General features: G+C 41.7%; 1 protein-coding gene across 1 annotated transcript; it reads right to left on the bottom strand.

Moving 5' to 3' along the window:
- Positions 1-47: 47 nt before the first annotated feature.
- On the bottom strand, positions 48-17,124 carry ccdc187 (coiled-coil domain containing 187). The gene is made up of 14 exons (XM_070909867.1): positions 16,805-17,124; positions 16,313-16,405; positions 10,419-10,481; positions 9,718-9,856; positions 9,428-9,518; positions 4,882-4,960; positions 2,959-4,323; positions 2,446-2,507; positions 2,344-2,414; positions 2,173-2,290; positions 1,947-2,087; positions 1,730-1,812; positions 1,534-1,628; positions 48-1,442 (listed from the first exon to the last, which is right to left on the bottom strand). Exons 2-14 carry the CDS (start codon positions 16,359-16,361, stop codon positions 1,300-1,302), a joined length of 2,499 nt encoding a protein of 832 aa, XP_070765968.1. The 5' UTR covers positions 16,362-16,405; positions 16,805-17,124; the 3' UTR covers positions 48-1,299.
- Between the last annotated feature and the right edge of the window lie 1,857 nt (positions 17,125-18,981).

The following is an 18,981-nucleotide window of genomic DNA, read 5'->3' as shown; positions in this document are numbered from 1 at the left end:
GTCTTTTACATTGTACTGTCATGACTTTTTAAACAGCCAATAAAAACTGTTTTTGTATGTTTTATTTGTTGCACTTTCATACAGAACACTTGCATTCATAGTGGTCCACCTAAGCAGTGGCATCTTTCATTTGTAAAAAAACAAACAAAAAACAACAAAAAGAGTGTTTTGAAACATGGGAGTGATATGAACATACAAAAACAAACAGACTAATAAATGGTTATGTGTGCATAAAAATCTAATCAAATCTGTTAGAGTAAGTATTCTGTATAATGAATGTTAACTGGCATCATAATGTCTCTGGACTGAAAAACCCACCTGGCAAAATATACAAAAACATGGGTCGAATATGTATCAAATAATATAACCTTAAAAGATCCACTTACAAGCTTTCAACCACATCTCAGTCTTCACTCACAAATGGAGCCGGATCAGGTGCCATCATGGGGCTTAAGTGTGGAAATTCATTCACATGATAACAACAGGGGGGAGACTTAACTTAAGTTGACTTAAGTTTAAGGATGGTCTTTAGTGTTGATGTGAATGACATGGAGATACAGATTAAACCGCCAAACAGTTAGTAAGTGGACCTTTGAGCTAAGATTACTTTGTCACATATACTGTCCCCAGAGGATATATTTACATCTGGATACTACAAAACAATTTAACATACTCTGATGTCAGCTGTGATATGTTCTTTCAACAAATGGGATTTCCATTTAATAAGGGTTAAATGAGTTCATTTGATTGTCGTTGTACTATTGTAACCATGGTTGGTGCCCTGCCTAACGGCTTTGAAACAAAGTTGGCAGTCACTCCCAAAGTGGATGTCTTAAAATAGCTTGTCAGATAACCACGTTACTCAGGTTCAAGGGTTATAACAGTGACTTCTTGTTTTGTGATTTGACATTTTGAATCCTCACGGTATACTGCTTAACTAAACAAAAACAAATAAAAGATACAAAGATCATCAAAAAAGGTATACCGTTTAAATTAAACACTCATTAACACTGAATAATTCAAACAATACTTCAATAAACCTCAATTTTCCCTATGAAAACGATAAAAAAGGCATGAGTCCAAAGTGTAGGCATTATTCACTTAATCAAGAAATATTTAAAAAAGTCACTTCTCTCAATTCTTTCTCTTTGTTCCACTGGTCTAAAGTGCTAGTAGGGGTGGCTGTAGCAATAAGAAGTCTGTAGCTGAACTGATATTTAGTGTTATAACATATATATATATATATATATATATATATATATATCATATATGCACTCCAAGAGCACAATGTGTTAAAAATTATTGTTGCTTGCAATTTTCCTTCTTTTCTTTGGGTTTCGTGCGTCCTGATTTGTCCATTTGCCGTTTTGTAGGTGGGATGAAAGTAGGCTCCTCGAGGAAGTCATGTAAGCCAGAATGTGGCGTGGGAAGTGATTGACAGGCTGGACCTATATTGGAGGAAAAAGGATGTGAGTGTCGAGCCATTGTTTTTAACAGTTTCATTTTAAGTGCCATTTGTCCTGTTTACACTACCTGTGTGTCCCACTCTGAGGCTGTCTGTGTCTTGCCTCCTGGCCTGGAAGGTCGGGTCTAGCTCTTCCGCAATGTTTCTGATCTGCTGGGCTTGCCTATAAACGCAGCAGTTGTAAGTCAGCATGTGAAGTAAATGTAAGCTATATGGTAACAATACCTTCATCAGTTTTATGTATATTCATGTAGAGACAATTACGGTAAAGAGGAGATGGGGCTAGGTGACTGATTTTCTGGGGAGTAGTCCTCAGTGGGGGAAGGAAGGCCCTCTGAGTCAAGCCTCTCTCTTTGGACCTAAGGCAGTAGACAGAGTCGACCTCATTTAAAAATTAGCCGATGAAAACATCAATACTACCACAGATTATAGCAAGTGGGGTGTCATATTTCAAAAGACATGCATGAAAGCTCTACAACACATTTACCTGTCTGTCTCTTGCAGCTCGTCTGTCGTGATGATTGATCATCGCTCTGTGCTCGCGCCACGATGCCGGCCCTTCTAGCTCGCGAGATCTACGCTTCGACTTAATTTCCTGCTTCTGCATAAAACGTGCAATTTCCTAGTGCAGAAACAAAACAATAGATCATTCCACAGGCGTATGTTGAACATGAGATGCATGAGTACGTGTCAGTTCATCATCGTACCTCATCCTGCGCCACTTGTGCTACTCTGAAGTCTCCCTCTGGATAAGCACTGCACATAGAGGGCTGGGAGTTCTGTGAAAACAAGTCCGGAAGAAATGAATGAAAAGAAAAACTGATCCTATGACCTGTGTGTCATGATGATAAACTCTTGGGTCCTTTACCCTCCTAAACAGCTTTCCCTCTTCCTTCTGCAGCTTGTGAGCCAGTTCTTCATCCTGTAGGACCTGCCGCAGCTCCCCCAGGTCCAGGTTTGCCTCGCCCAGCTCTGGCTGCAATGACGCTCCTAAGGGTTGAGGTTTGAGTGTCAGTGTCAAATCTGCAGGAACTGAACTGAACTGAACTATGTTGACAACGAGCATACGAGTAGAAAAAAATAGAACATGAAAATCAGTGATGAATCACACAAGTGTACTGAAACAGGAGACTGAAAGACACAAAGGACGATGACATTTGAATCACACGAGAGATGAGAGGATGCAGCATGTGAAAGGGACTCCATAGTGCTTAATCCCTCACTATATCAAGACTGAAAGAATGACGAAGATGAAAATGACAATGAAAGCACACATCGAAGATTATTTCAGGACTATTTGAAATATAGATATGAACAGGAAAATGTCCCACTTCAGTAAGAGACCCCAAGTCACCACGAAAATCCCAAATTTGTCCAGATAAGACTTTGATTGAGGGAAGATGAGAGGAGCAGATGTACACAGAGAGGTAGGGAGCACAGCTTTGGAAGCTTTCCCTTTGCAGATTGGAGTTGGCTGCAGTTTGGGGTGTTACCTGCTGCCATGTGCCTTGACCTATCCCTGGTTGAAGCCCCGCTGCTGCTGAGGCTTTGGCTACGCTGCGGGGCTCTTCGGTGGGGCCGCTCTACTCTCCTCTCCACCTCCTGCTCCTCCTCTGAGCTCAACCTTTCTTGTATGGACTTGTGCCAATGCCTGCGTTCGCTTGTTGTCCTCTTGACCCTGAAATCATATGCATTCCTCTCCCTCTCGTCATCGTTAGTGTATCTGTGCTCTCTCCACCTGCTACTGCCTCCCCTTTTACTGTTAGCAAGATAGGAGTCTCTACTACTAATCTCATGAACCTCTCCATCATGCTCCACATTATTACGGTGCCTGTCTCGGTCTTCTCTGTGATCTCTCCCACTGTTCTCTCTGTATGACAATCTCCTCCTCTCCCTGATATCTCCATGGAAACTGTGCCTGGTGGTGGCAGCTCTCTGGAAGACCCTCTGATGTGGTTGGGAGTCGCTGCATGAGACCTCATTCCCATGAAGCACCTGGCTGTCTCTGCTTTGAGGCATTATTTGCAGTGGCGCCCCGTTGCCACCAACCCTCACAGGCACACCCCTCTCTCTGAGGACTTGGCCTAGCATCTCCCAGACTCCGCTTCTTTCCCCCTGCTGCCTGTTAGAGCTCCTGGTGTCCTGAAAACGGACATGTTTGTCAGGGTTGTCCTTATAGCTCCATGTTCTCACTAGGTCTGTGTTGCTGTGTCTGCTCCTGTCATGTAGCCTGACAGATTCACTGCGACTACATCGCCTTTCTCTTACCTCGACTAACCTAGAGTCCCGACCCTGATCTCTGCTCCTGTGCAAACCCTCATACTCCTCTCTATGGTTCCTTTCCCGATCCCAAATCCTAGGCCTCCTCTTCTCTAGGTCACCATTTTCATAATAGTCCTCATCCTGCTCTCCTCTCTCCTCCTCCCAGCCTCTGAGCTTATCTGTGAAGCTGCTGTGAGAGTGAAGACTTCTATAGTTTCTCTCTTGCGGCTGATAGAAAGATGTCCGCCGTCGAGGAGGTGTCGTGTTGAGTCTTTCATTCAGTCTCTGGGACAAGACAGAGAGCTGTTCAGAGAAAACTGTGTCCGAGTCCTCTGAATCCTCACTCAAAGGCTCTCTCAGCTGACTCCTGATTTCCCTAAAGGAATCTGTGTGTCCTTGATTTGACCATGAAGTTGTGTTTTTCTGAGCTGCTACCCCCCTGGGGGAGTCAGCTAGACGCTCAGTTAAGTCTGAATGGTTGTGAGAGGTAGAACATTGCCACCTGGTGGTGGTAGATGAGCACAGCTCCTCTCCTTGGTGAAGGCTGCTGAGTGTGTGCTGGTGTGGGGATGGCAGTGCAGGATCGCTGGTGCTGCCTTTAGTAATGCCAAACATGCAAACACAAAAGCAGGGAGGACGGGTGAGGCTGTAAGCGGGTACTATTAGACAAGTGCAGTTAAGGATGAGGTAACACATTGCATTAAAAATGGCAGCATGTCACTTACGAGTATTTGTTACACAATGTAAATAAATGTTTTAGACACACTGTCAATATAGGACAACATGTTATATGCATGCAACTGATTCCGAACACAACACATTATGGAGATAATAATGTAGCGCGATAGCTATGTAGGGTATACTTTTTCATGCTGTAATATATGTGGAGAATTACTTAAATATAAGTAGAGCAAAGCATGGTTAGAGAGAAGATAAGCAAGTCCTGGGTTTTGTCAACTTTAAGTCTAACTAATAATTGCTAATACAAAAATAACATACATTTTGTTCAAAAAGGCAAATTCCTGAAAATTCAAACATCACCTTCTAAACATCTTTAAAATGATATGGCAGTATTTTAGGATAGCTGATTAATGTTGCCGCATAAGCACACAGCCAATAAAACATGAAACACAATGGCAAAAGTAAAACTGTACCTTCACTATGGCCCTCCTGCCCTCTGCTCCACCTCCTGATTCTCTGCTTCTCCTCTTCCTGCATTCGTTTAGCTATTTCCTGTGGAGACACAGCCGTACTGATTGCTTGCTTGTATGATAAAACCATAATGAGTAACCCAATAGGAATTTAGTCGAAATGAAGATAACACAGACATGGAGCTGGTCTGTGAAATAAGCAAATAAACATAGTCTGTCCTCTTTATAACGTCATAATCTTTCATTTGGCTCATTTTCCTTATTTCAAAACCAAACATGTAACAAAGTTAGTTATCAGAGCAAAGCTAATAATGACATGATCTGGATAAAAGCATTACAAAATGTCAAAATAGACTCCATTCACTGTCAACAGTCAGACCACTGGTGTGCAACCATGAGTTGGCATGACAGCAAGAATTTTCTATCAGACATTGTGTCTACTGTGCTGTTTTCAACCAGCAGATGGCAGTATAACATAAACTGTGTATGAAGAAAGCAAAGTGACATTTATTGCTCTTATACTGTAGATACTGCTTTGTCTGTTTAACCTCATACCACTTTTTGTTTGAAACTAATGGAAAACTAGGAGACCACATGAAAAACAAGAAAACTCTTCATCACTTTCAGCATGAACTCTGGACCAGAATAACTCCACAACAGAAGCAGGTCAACAGGACTGTTTCACTTGAAGTAACACCTTGTCACCGGGGAATGCTATACTTGTCTGCTCTCTGAAGGAGAACCCCTACCCACTATGTCTGTGTTGCTTTTCTTGGAAAGTCCAGAACTAATAATGTTACCTACAAATCAGCTAATTCTACCAGTGAATTCTAAGAAATATGAAAATATGTCTCAGTGGGCTGCATTTGCAAAATAAATCATAAATAAAAGCTAACGCAGCCCCTTTTGCTTTGCAATCAAGGCGTGTGCGCCAGCCACTTTGCCAGCATCAGCAGACAATTAGCAGCTTGCCATAGCAGGTTAGGTGTGGAGTGCCATAGGGATCTGGCATTTAAAACAGCTCAGCCTGACGCCTTCTGTTTCTTAATTAAAGACACAATCTACAGGGAGGCAAATATTTAATCAACACCTCTGATCAGCCAGTCATTAAGGAAGGAAGGCTAACGGGGGTGATAATAGTTCATCATTTGATCCAAACATCAACACTCATAAAATAAATGATTTACATCCACACAGGAATAAATACATTCTCATACCATGTGCTGCATAACCTTTTACCCCAGTAGGTAAATGAGGCTTTGCCATTAGGCCTAACTAAAGTGTAGACACCTCATGTTGACTCCAACAGAGTTCAAACCAAACCCCTTTAATAATGATGAATGGACCCCACGGCTTCTCTGACCTCATATCCTCCACACAAGGAGCTTTTATAAGAGTCATCTAAAAAGGAAACTGCAGGGTAAAGGAAAATATTATGCTGGAGCGACCCTGTGACTGGACCAGCTGGGGAGTTTCGTGGCTGAGTTGCCTTTTTTCCCCACAATGCTTTTCTTCTTCTCACACAGCTCAACTCTTCATTTCTATTGGTGGGCAGTCAGATTACTTTTTTTGTAAAGCGACCGATGTTCAGTAATGCACATGTGTGCTATAAATATGCACAGACATAAAGAAGTTAGTATTTGAGGGGGACAAGGGAGAGGTGATTGATGGGAACCATCTGGTTCCTCATCATGTTTGGGTTGCAAGATGAACTGTTTTCGTATTTACAAAATTTTGGAGGGATAGTGCTTTACCACAAATTAGAAGTAGGGAAAATGGACAACATAAATATCACAACTATCACAGCATTGTCTAGATATTAATGTTACATTTGTATTCAAAATCAGATGGTGAACATTTTTACTCATGTTGTCTACAACTGAAACAAGACTACAAGTCTACAGCCATGCTAGCGGCTCTGTGAGGCTATACCAAGGCACAGTGTACTTTGAGCTTAATGCTAATGTGAGCACACAATGACAATTTTAACATGCTGATGTTTAGCAGGTATAATCTTTACCATGTTCACGATCTTAGTTAAGTATGTTAATGTGTTTGCACTAAAGTGATGGGATCCCCAAAGTTATTACAATTCATCCTGAGGCAGACATGAATGTCTGTATCAAATTTAAATCATCCAAAAGTCACTCAAAACCTGAAGTGTCAACCTCATGGTGGCGCTAGAGGAAAAGTCAGGGAATCACCAAAGTCGGGAGAATTCATCATTTAGGGAACATAAATGTCTGTACCACATTTGTGGACTGTCCATCCTCTAGAGGTGGCGAAAAGGTGTTAAATATTTTTGATGTCACACTGTGATAGATTTTAGTAGAATTTAACGTATTTATTAAGAATTGAGTAGTGTGAACAACAATACTGAGGTTTACGGATTTTGTCATGAAACTAAAATATGAGACAAAAACAGTGTATGGAATTATTTCTCAGCTGTAACCATAAATGTAAAGAGTTACCCTTTAATCAAACTTGCAATGTCATTAGGACGACATTTAACTAAGAAAACACTTTAAACGGAATTTCAGTGTTTAGACAAACCTGTTTGCAAACCCAGTAACAATGTTAAACCATTTAATGGGGAAGATAACCACATGGAGGCTGAGTCACTCTCTTGATTAAACACTGCACTTAGATGTCTTTACTTAACCTGCCTCCTCCTCAGCCTGCACAGCTAAAGCTTTACACATGTCAAGTGTGCACATCCAGTGAGACTTAATGTGCACACATGAGTGCATACTGTATGAAGAGGTTGATGGTGTATGTCTGGAATCAACCACTAGAGAAATAGCTTGAGCCATCATCCAGATGGGTAGCTGACAGCTTGTGTCTCTGTTTAACAGCTGACTTTGCTCATCCAGCCCTCTTACGGCGCTGTGGATACAGAGGCCCAGAGCAGCACTTGGCTGCGAACGCCATTCATTATGGACTCAGCTAGTCCTAAGAGAGGGGCAAAGTGAACCATATGATACTCCCTGACCTGCTGGTAACAGGCAGATAATTAAATGATATACAAGTATGTCCCGAGTGTCATATAACTATGAGTCCCTGTGCTGAATGTGCTCAACTTAAGTATAATGCTGGTGCTATTTCAAGTTTGTGCCAACTGCCATGTTCCCCCCTCTAGATCATGCCTAGTTTCATCTGCACACAGTACTGTAATTACATCCAATACAAAGGTCATTAATCTACCTTCACAAGCAGCTAGTTTTTGCTTTGTGCGCATTTTGATAAAACATACCACTGGAATTAATTGTAACTGACTTGAATTACAGCTCAAGACAGCCACTTTGTTAGTGAAGAAGGAAACTACCAACATTTCACAGCCAACTTTCAGGCCAACAGGGAGTGAGCGTTTGATACTCAGAAGATACATTTAGGGTGGAGTATCACTTATCACTCTTACTTTGGTTTTGTCCAAGTTTCTGTTCTATCACTGCATTGTGCCAAGTTGAACTTGTCCATACAGTACAGTGTCTCGCTCTGCTCTGGTTGCTGTCAGCGACTTGATGGGAAAATGATTTGTTCTTCTTTCAAGAGCAAATCCCTCAAAATATTATGCTTTGCTGTCACGTTTGTGTCTTCTTATTAGCTGGGACAACATTCGGTTTCAAGCTAATGTCAACACCGTAGAGGTTTTAATTTAAAAATGTGTTAATGGTAAAGGAACACTGATTTCAACCTTGTCTCCATATATCAGTCATCCAAGGGGCCACCTGTAGCTAATAGGTTAAATATAAAGATTTGTTATCCATCAATCATATATAATGGATTTCCTCCCACAGCCTTAAAACAAGGTGAACTGAGGACATGCTTTTCTGTCTTATGTGTGAACTGTGTTAAAGTTTCTCTGCATTTGGCTCAATGCATGTTGGCATAGATTCAAGATTCACAGTTAAATGTGGCTAATACTAATGGTGGATAGTAAGTAGAGCTATTATGATGGATGTTGGCCATTTCACCAGCCCCTTCTCATCCATAAAAAAAGTAGCTACTGTTTGATAATTGTGCACTGTAAAATGGGATCCAATGCATATTGGGCTTGTAGTATTCATGCACAGGTTGATTTGTAACTTGAGTAATGAAATATATCTTCTGGGCAAATAGAAGTGAGTAAAACTCATTTTATATTAAATCATGTTTAGACATGTTTTAGTAAGCCTACTGTCAGCGTGCCAAGTATTCATTTAAAGAGCTAAAGTAAATATTAGTAGCCAGCGTGTATCAGCCAGCTGACTGAGAAATAATGGTTTTGAGCCGACACTGATGGGTGCAAATTTCCAAATTGAAAAGATGAAGATTAAAGTTGAAGCCATCAGCATAATTCTAACAGGTGCATGTATTCACTGTGGGAAAGACTGAATACGAACTTCACTGCCAGTGCAATGTATGTAAAAGTATAGTTGTAGACCAGCGCAGACTGAATGTCCACATCATTGAAAGTTAAAATATTGCATGATCTTTAATGCATTCATTGGAGGAACATAAACTAGATGCAGACATAATTAAAATCGGTTTACAACTGGTTTGTGCTCACCTCATCGTCCTGCTCTCTCCTCTGGGCCTCCTCAGCGCAACGCTGGATCTCCTCCTGAATTACACGGGCATACTCAAAGTCTTGCTCCTCTCTGTAGAACAGTCAGGGAAGAAACGGGCTTCTTACACTTGTGCCTTATGACAACCACTAACACATCATACAACAATGCAAAGAAGAATATAAACCTGCATAGTAAATCTACATACAGTAGTGTTAGGATACCTGCAGCGATATCTGAATAGTGCAGCAGTGTGAGCTGTGTTATGATTTGGGGAGCAGGGGTCACTTACAGCTGTCTTGAAGCCTGTCTGAGGAGGTTGCTCTGCTGGGCCCGCCGCTCCTCTTCCTCATCCTGAAGCCTTTTGGCTACACGGATGTCATTCTGCACTAGCTGGTTCTTCTCGATGTTGGTGGAATAGTATTGCTCGACTACGAGGTCAAAGCAGAGGGTAAGACAGTAATGAATGAGTGGCAATGAAGGACCATGTGTGACCTAGGTTATCGTGATTAATAATAACTAGTCTTAGTAGATCTAGTCTGTAGTTTTTTGAGTATTCATGACTGCAGTGTTGTTTATTTGAAACATGGTTTGTGGCATGCCAGACCATCAGTGTACATTTGAGGAATCCTAAAAACAGACACCAAATTATATGTCACTTTGTTTACTGCGCAAAGTTGCAGACATACCACAACGACTGTTACAGACAAAAGCCAACCAAAAAAAAAGTTCAACGTAACTACCTTAAGTCTCTCAGTGTGCCTTGGTAAGCCGTGAGAATAATGCAGCATTTTACTTCAGTATGTTTTACTGTAAATCTGTAATTTGCATTAATAATTCATCCTTTAGCAGGTTAACTACAGATGAAGCCCCACAACACAGAAAGTGGTGATTCAGACAGACTGGAGAACGGCCCACATAATATAAATTATTCCTAATGTTTGTAGTGTGCAGCTGTGCTGCTGTCACATGATAGCTTGACATTGTACTTACTCTCCTGCTCCTGCAGGTTGTGTGCCAACACTCCATCCTCCAGCACAGCAAAACACTGGCACACTGAAACAACAGGGGAGAGCAACACTTCAGCATCACGCAAAAAGTGTTTAGAAATGAATGGTGGGGGATATAAGTGTTTAATAAAGTGAGCAGTGCTCTGAGCTTGATGATTACTAAAACAACAGAATAATGACAACAGGCCCTGTACTGCTCCATACAGAACAAGAGCTGAGGCTTTGGATGGCTTGAAAAAAGACAACATTGTAGAGCTTTTGGTAAGTGAAACAATAGGACACGAGTGCTGTGTGTCATGATGGTTGTTTATTTGACACAGACAAAGGCGGAGGAGTGTCCCTCAAAACTTTAGAAAAAAAACCAAACATCCACCACTTTGGCATGAATTTCCTATTAAATGTATAAAAGGCTAGAAAAGGCTATAAAATCCCCATCATAACAGGGTTCCAGTGTTCCAAAGCAACTCACAAAAGTGGCTACAATTTTTACTGTCCACCCAAAGTTACTGGGTTTAGTGGCGGCAGAGCAACAGGTCCACCTCCTTCTAACAAAAGCAACAATGTGACTTACTCTATGTGTGTGTGTGTGTGTGTGTGTGTGTGAATATACATGCATGCACGATTTATATATACGTCAATACGCAAGATATAATCTTTAAAATTGTTGTTGAAAGTATCTTAAGAAGTAGATAGACATTTTTTCTTTTGCTAATCTGCTCGGTATGACTACCAAATGAAGATGCAAAGTTGAGGAACTACCACCGGCAACCATTTATACTGGGAAGTCTGTGCAGATGGTACAAATGTACGTAGAGTGAAATGTGTAAGGCTGTTGTAAATCCAAAGGCTTAAGCTAAGAGCTCTCTGCACACCAACTCTGTCTGGTTCTCCGTATCAAGCCACTCTGTGGCGAACTGAGTCTTCCCTATCCCATGATCCCATAGTCTGGCCAACTGCTGCTGGATATGGTAATAAAACATATCGGTTTCATGTCATTAAAGCTCTCTCGCCTTGTCCTTTTTTGTCAGAAAGCTGGCAAAGACAAGGACTTCAATATAGACACAATAACTTAAGACACAATTATGCAAAGAAAGTGTTACCAAATGTGAAGACAAACAAAGGGATAGTCAACAAGAGAGACAGAGTGAGCTGCTCTATGTTGGTCTTAATAGCTTCAGCATTTGTGGACTGTTTTTCTCATATATAAACATGCCAAGTGTTTACAGTAGTCCTTAATGAGCCACGATGGCCTCTATGTGCTGCAGCCCATGTGTGTTTAAAGTCTGTCAAACAAACTCAAACGTTACTCGAGAGAAAATAAACCCAGACAGACAGCAGCACTGTGGCCCAGCTGTTTTCTCCACTTCCTCCTTCTTTGCAGACACAGCCCACCGTGACCGGACAAAACCGCTTTGCTATCTCACAGATGTTCATTGGGTAACCTAGAATGGCTGTCTTTTCCAACAATGGTGCTCAAAAGCCAGGAGAAGGACAGAAGACGGAGTTTAAGAAGAGATTTAGCTCACTGCAGAGGGAAAAGCCTCCAGCCTGAGCCAGAGGCAGGGTCAATTAAAAACACCTGTCCTACTACTAATCCTTCACTGAGCCGCCTGTGGAAACAACGGCTACGTTTACATCCATATGCTTAATGCTTAGGATACTCAGGTATTCAGTTTATGACCCGAGTTGACACACATAAAGGCCATATGTTGTTTAGAATAAGCTGTTTAAGCTCGTAACCCAGCTACAGAAACCCTGGATACATTTTATTCCGCTGTAACACCATAAGCTATTTCAAATGCCTAAAATGTAAATATTAGACATAGGATATTTCTGTATTATCATCAGGAAAACATGGCAATATAGTTGTAACATGCTAACTTTATTTGACAGCAAGTTGTTAAAAAGGTACATAAAAACAGTGAATCACAAATAGGACTTTTGAGGTGCAAATATGACCCAGTATCTGGAATACTGTGCATGTAAAGCTGGCTGTCACTGTAAGCACTGTAAGGTAGATGTCAAAGCTAAGACACTTGTTCTCAGTTTCTTTGCTCAAGGCTTTGTGCTTTTTTTGATCCCTTTGTCAGAAGAAGTACAAATCTAAAACAAAGAGATATGAAGTACAGAGACCCTGGAAGTTTACTTACTAGCTGAAGATTCGCTGGATGCTGTCATAGATGACGAGAATGAATGTGAGGCCTCCAGATTCATTTTGACGAGTTACATATAGAGCACAGTCTACAGTACAGCTGTCACCATCTGTGTGGCTAACTGAAAACACAAGAAACTTCAAGCATTCGACCAGACTTTAAGAAGGCTTCTCTGTGTTCGCTGTCTTGACAAGTTTGTGCTCTCAACGACAACTTGGTATGTTTTTTTTTTTCTCCAAAAGACACATTCCTTGATCACTATCTTGTCACTGTTTTCACATTCATACTCTTCTAAATGTCCGGAGTCCTCTCCGCTTTCATTACCTGAACTACTAGAACCTGCTCTAACAATGCAATGTTAAATTTCAACATTTATAGAATTGCTTTTGAGTTGATATAACAAGTCAAACTGAGGATGTCTCCTCTTTGTGCCGTTTTATAAACAAGGAAGTGAGAAAAACAGGCTTCAACACAATAAAAACATTATTGCGGTCACATTTAGTCAAAGTCTAGTCTCTAAATCCTAAAAATGGGGAAAAAAAACAAACACTCTCCCTGAGAATAAGTCTCTGGGTATATTTCAGTCTACAGGGGCTCAACAGTCAAAGTTCATAGAAATCACCCAGACAGCACTAAGCCATCAAAAGGCTCAGTTTACACCATAAATGACCATGTAAGTCTACACTGAGAGTTAACCCATACCAAGACAGACATGCATTACCACTTACACCTGTCGTGGAGCTTAAGAGGCTATCCGCTAAATGGATCTCCAACCTGCCCTTATGTGTCCAGTCTGTCAATGAAGAGGGATTAAGTAAAAGGCTTGAGTTTACTCAGAAAGAAGAAAAACACAAGAAAAAAGGAGGGAAAGATGGAGGAAAATGACAGTCTTGTCTGTGTGAGTGTGCAAGTGTGTATGGGTGTGTCTGCATTGCGGGTGAACTTGTTTTTCCAAACTCCTTTAAACTACGGTCACATTACCCTTCTAAGGGAGGGACAAGGAGGCCGTGTTATTATGACTGCTAAACAGGTTTTGAGGGACAGGGCGTGAGGCACGCGCTCAGTGCGAGTCCTGGCCCTGAGTGTGTTTTCAAATTGGTACAGACTCCTACTGTAAGCTTCTTACTAAGGGCACTGAAAGGATCCTGTTAGGCCGTGTCAGTTTCCTAAGAGGATAGTAAATGAAAGATCCAAGGCAGCACAAAACAGAAATTGGCTGTGGCATTTGGACACCAGAGGCTAAGATCCACTGAGGGGTAAGACTGGCTAAGAAAGAGCGCAAAGCAACAAGTAGATAAGATTTCAGAATTAGCTGCCATGCATTGTATAGCCCAGTAAGTTCCACAACAGTGAGCAGATGGTCTCTGCAGTGAGACTGCGGGAGAAAGGGATATTACAAAGCAGGAAACCACGACCTGTATGACCTCAGAGCCCAAGTCAAAACAAAGTGAATTATTTCCTATTTTAATGCTTCTTGTCCCTTGCAAATATTTCACATTACTGGTGTGATCAAAAAAAGTTTCACTGATGTAACTGAATCTCATAGGTGAATGCGTGCACTTCTTCAGCTGAAAAACCTCCAACCAACATTAGAGAACTGACAGCCAATCGTCTAAAACAAAATTACGCGGATTATCTCAGGCATCCAGGGCGAGGGAGCAGCCGATCAAACACCAACAGAGATATTTCTCTTTCATCTTCACGGCCACTTGGATAGCAGCAATAGCAAGTGCCTGCCAAACAAAGAAACTGGCGAAAGGAGAAAATGACAAGGGTTCTATTTTCAGCCAAAATCCCCCACCGACCGCCCACACACCGTCTCTCCCTCTCTCTCTCTCTCTCTCTCTCTCTCTCTCTCCTCCTCCTCCTCCTCCTCCCTGGTTTGTTCTGTTCTCCTGCTCGCTGCTTTTTGCACAAAAATTTCACCATCAAGTGTCCGTCCGTCCCACAGCTCTCTGTCCTGTGTTATAAACTAGGTGGATTGGGCCAGCCAGCTCACGAACTGGACCAAGTTGTCATGGAGAACAAACAGAAGTGAAGGGTAATGGGACTCTGGGTCAGTTGGTGAGAGTGAAATTAGGAACGAGGGGGGAGGTGAGGGGGAATTCCTCTGGGAGCTGCATTCCCTCAGCACATCAGGCTATATCAGGAGCAGCTAGAGGAGGGACAAAACAGGAACTGATAAGGGGGGCAGTGAAAACAAAGAAAGTTGACTTGGCTGAGACCCTCGGATGGGGAGGAAAGTGAAGGAGAAGTGGGACACGGTCTCAGGGAAATTGAAGCATAAACACCCACAATGGGACATTAAGTAAACGACCCCAGTGCCACAAAGACAGACAACAGCACAGTTTGACAAATCTGTCTGGTGAAAGTAGACGATGAGCGGAAAAAATGACACTAACCAGACATCTGATTTACATGCTGCTATTGTCTCAATGAGCAGTTTATCGGCGCTATTACTGGCTTTGTTTGTGGCCTCTGCCCGATAAAGCATGAAAATGCAAAGCTGCACAGTGTGCCCTTTGTCTATGGAAACAAGAGTGGAGTGCTGAATTATCTCCCTTGATAAAAGACATGCAGACCTATTTCTATGCCATTCATTAGTGTGGACGTGCCACAGACTGATTCAACGGTCTACACCCAGGCCTCAGCTTGGACATTCCTTACCTGTGAATGTTTTCATACAGCAGATACAGCTAATTTTGTTCATAGGAGCTGCATTAATATGACAATGACAAATTCTGTAGCTGTGCAAAAAAGCCAAAACACTTGTAACAGCTGTCTTTTCTTCACAATTAGGATTTTGCTGGTTGTTCTCCTGCGAAATTTCACTATAATTCTCACTCCAACTTGTTGTTTCTCAGTATCTGAATATTCACAAGTGCTGGACAGTCAATTCAGATTTGTAGTCTACAGTCCAGAGACAAAACACACATCATAATTGCTCTGTTTAGGTTTATAAATTAACTTGACTTTGAAATTGAGTTTAAATTATAATGTTTTCCCCAATCGGTTTCGGAACTGAATATTCTGTCAAATAAAGTAATTCTTTGTATTGCAAGTCAGATTGTTTCAACTTAAAAAGGGTTCACTTAGGTTTGCGGTACAAGTCTTCTACTCGAGCGATAGCACTTTCTTCCCCCCAGAGAGCGATAGCACTTTCTTCCCCCCAGAAATCACATATCACAAGCAGCTATCTCATTCCTTGCGCTTATCTGCACCCAGCACACCAGACCCTTCTCTGATGAGATCCATCTCTGTACAGCTGTACGACAACTAGTCAAAACATATCGCAAGCTACTTCTTATCTGAGAGTGCTGATGCCACAGAAATCAAGCACAGACACACACACACACACACACACACAAGGTCAGAGGAAAAGCTGCGTTTGGTGCCAAGGCCAGTTGCTCATAATGCAAAAAAAAAAAGGGGAAGTTGTGACATGTCTCACTCTCTCTTTGGCATGCAGCAGACGGGTAGACAAGTCTGTTCTTAGTATTTGCTGAGCTGAAGTCTCCATGAATCAAACCCTTAATCCCTACTGGCTCCATGTCTGCAGTTCAGTGGCTGACCCTGACCTCTGACCTCCCTGTGGAAGGGCTAAACAAAAACAACTTTTCTCCAGAACAGACCATGGACCGTGGTACATGCTGCACACACTTTATCCACACTTAAGAGTTTCTATCTATGCAGGTGTTTGGTCAGCGTGGGAGAGTGTGCTTACCTTCTTGGACACGTGGAAGGTTGGACTGGTCAATTTCCAGCTCTGCCATCACTGCCCCAGTTCTGTCACTGCCTCATGGTGATACAGAAGACCCTGACACCAGAAAGGGGATTTTAGAGGGTGCTACCTGGCTAAATGAAACAGGGACCTAAAGGCAAGGTACAAGCCAGAAGGAAGGAAACCTCCAAGCTATACACATTTGGTGAACATGAGTGTCTTTCAGTTAAACCGCTTATTTGGTTCACTTCATTGATATTCATGCAACAAAAAAATGGGGCAACTAATTACTAACAAACTCTGCAGACTTTTGAAGCCAATGACAGCAACCAAGCTAACACGAGCAGTGCTGCTGTTAACGTGAACTAGAGCCTATAGGATAAAACAGTGTCTGCACTGCAGTAGGCCAACTGTTGTCGAGCAAAGTGAACTAATCACCAGACAAACATAAAACAAACAGCCCGTGTACCAAAGCGTCATTGTTTTATAGCCTACCTGTTCCCAGCAGGCTGCCCACACAGGCTCCAGCGTTGTTTGTGTACACGCAGCCTATTCAACAAGTCCCAAACATGACAGCGGAGTGTCAACTTCAGAGTCGTCCGCTGCTCCGCCGCACTCCCTCCCTCCCTCTCGGGTTTTTTTTTCCTGTGTCTCTACAATTTATCCAAAAAAAAAAATGTCAGGGATGTACTTGACCGTTTCTAACGCCTCTACTTTTGGCGTGAATTTTAAGCGAAACCGACGATTGTCGTTCATCAATGAAACAAAGCCCCGTCGACTCGTGATGGGAAGCCAGGGCGGACAAACTTAGCTCACAGTCTGCCGCCGCGGATGCGTCTTCGCAGCTCCTGTTCGGCAGCAGTGGGGGCGGTTAACGGCTGCTGCCTTCATGTGCTCCTTTTAGCTCAGACTTATCTCTGCCAAAGTTTAATCACGAGTCACGATGTCCGCCAATAAGAAAATACTGTTTCATTCGACATATGAAGAGGCACAGGCACTTTCTCAAAACAGAGACAGACCGAGCACACAGATCGGAGTAAAAGATCAGCCAGCTCAGGCCAAAAGGTTAGATTATGGCTTAAACAGTGCAAAGAGAGGCGCACTGTAACACAATGTTTACGCTGCCAGACAACAACACAACAGCAGGCTTTCACCTTCAGTTGGTGACACTCATCCCACATAATATTACAACTCGAATATCATACAGGCCTACGCACCCACTTGTGTGTGCTCACTGAATTGCAGTATTTCTAACAGTTTTGAATGCAGCACTTAACCAGCCGAATGTTCCAATCACTCAAAGTTTGCAGCTGAAATTTCCAAAGTAGAGGTGTTATAGGCGGCATTTTATTGTTTTTATTTCATTAATTAAATACAGATGGAAAAGATCATTGGGGAGAAAACTGCTTGGTACTGCAAAGTGACCGTTTGGCGACTCTAAAAGTTTTAAGGCACAGTCTGATGATGGGATAAAACATTTCACTTGACTTTTGGGTCAAGAAAGACTTGATTTGTGGAAAAATAACAGCCATTACGAACATTTCCTGCAGTGTGAATCTAAATCACCTGGATGGAGCTGAGACATTGTGATGTATTCAGATGGGCAGGGAGCCTTCTTGCTCCTTTGTAAAAAAAAAAATAATAATATCAGAAATCTCATTTTTGGATGAAATGCGGCTTTTAAAATCTTGGTCTTGTAAATGTCAACGGTGATGAGAATTAATAGGATATTTTAGGTTTTAGAGGCTACGGGTTTTGTGATTCAGTTTGAATTGGGTGAATTTTAGATTCTTTGAAGATGGATAAAAGGAACAAAGGGGAGGGAGGAACAAAGAAGATCGTCCATTGTTTTCCCCTCAAAGCCACGCTGAAGAGTTTTCACTGGAAGCTAATTTGTTGAAAATGTGTAGAAATGGTATATTGCACGGTTTTTGTGGTTTTTCTGGACGTTATGTTGCCCTCTGCTGGCTGTAGGCTACGTGACAGTGACAGTGAGATGTCCATGAGTTTGAATATTGTCAACAAGCAACAAATATAGCTGAAAATTACTATGACAGCTTTGGGATCCATGACCATCAGCAAATTTAGATAATCCATGAATCAGGTATTTTCAGACAGTCAAAATTAAAAGTTGATAGATAAAATACTGTATCATCTGAATCATGTCTGGTGTGCCTTCTGCTGTTACAAGATGTATAAAAGATACACAATTTCAGAGGAAGATATTTCTGTTTTTACTGCAGTACATTCATCTGACAGCTGTAGTTGCTTACATTGAGATTTATTTATTTTTCTGGCTAAACAAATAATACACACTCACAGAATACATCGCAATGCTTTGTTTTAAGCCGCCCACCAGGTGAGATCAGACCGAGCACCACATTGGCCAGATACATAAAACAATAAAATAAATGCTGCTTACATGTTAATGCAGCAGTTGTCTAAACTCTAAAAGGGGCCATTTGTCAAAGTTTGCACTATTTTTTGCTACTTCGGTGTATTTTACTGCAAATACTTGTTCACGTTCATATTTATCATTTTGAAAGCAGGACTTTATTTGTAATGAAATCTTTTTCCATTGAGTTATTGTTACTTATTCTTACAATAACTTTACCAAAGGTATTGATATATTTATGACTTCAGGGAAAGGATTCAAACATCACATGTTCCCA

The sequence above is a fragment of the Enoplosus armatus genome, chromosome 8 (genome assembly GCF_043641665.1).
Source record: "Enoplosus armatus isolate fEnoArm2 chromosome 8, fEnoArm2.hap1, whole genome shotgun sequence".
NCBI classification, from domain to species: domain Eukaryota; kingdom Metazoa; phylum Chordata; class Actinopteri; order Centrarchiformes; family Enoplosidae; genus Enoplosus; species Enoplosus armatus.
The sequence above is the reverse complement of the archived record's forward strand: the minus strand, read 5'-3'. Positions and strand labels throughout refer to the sequence as shown.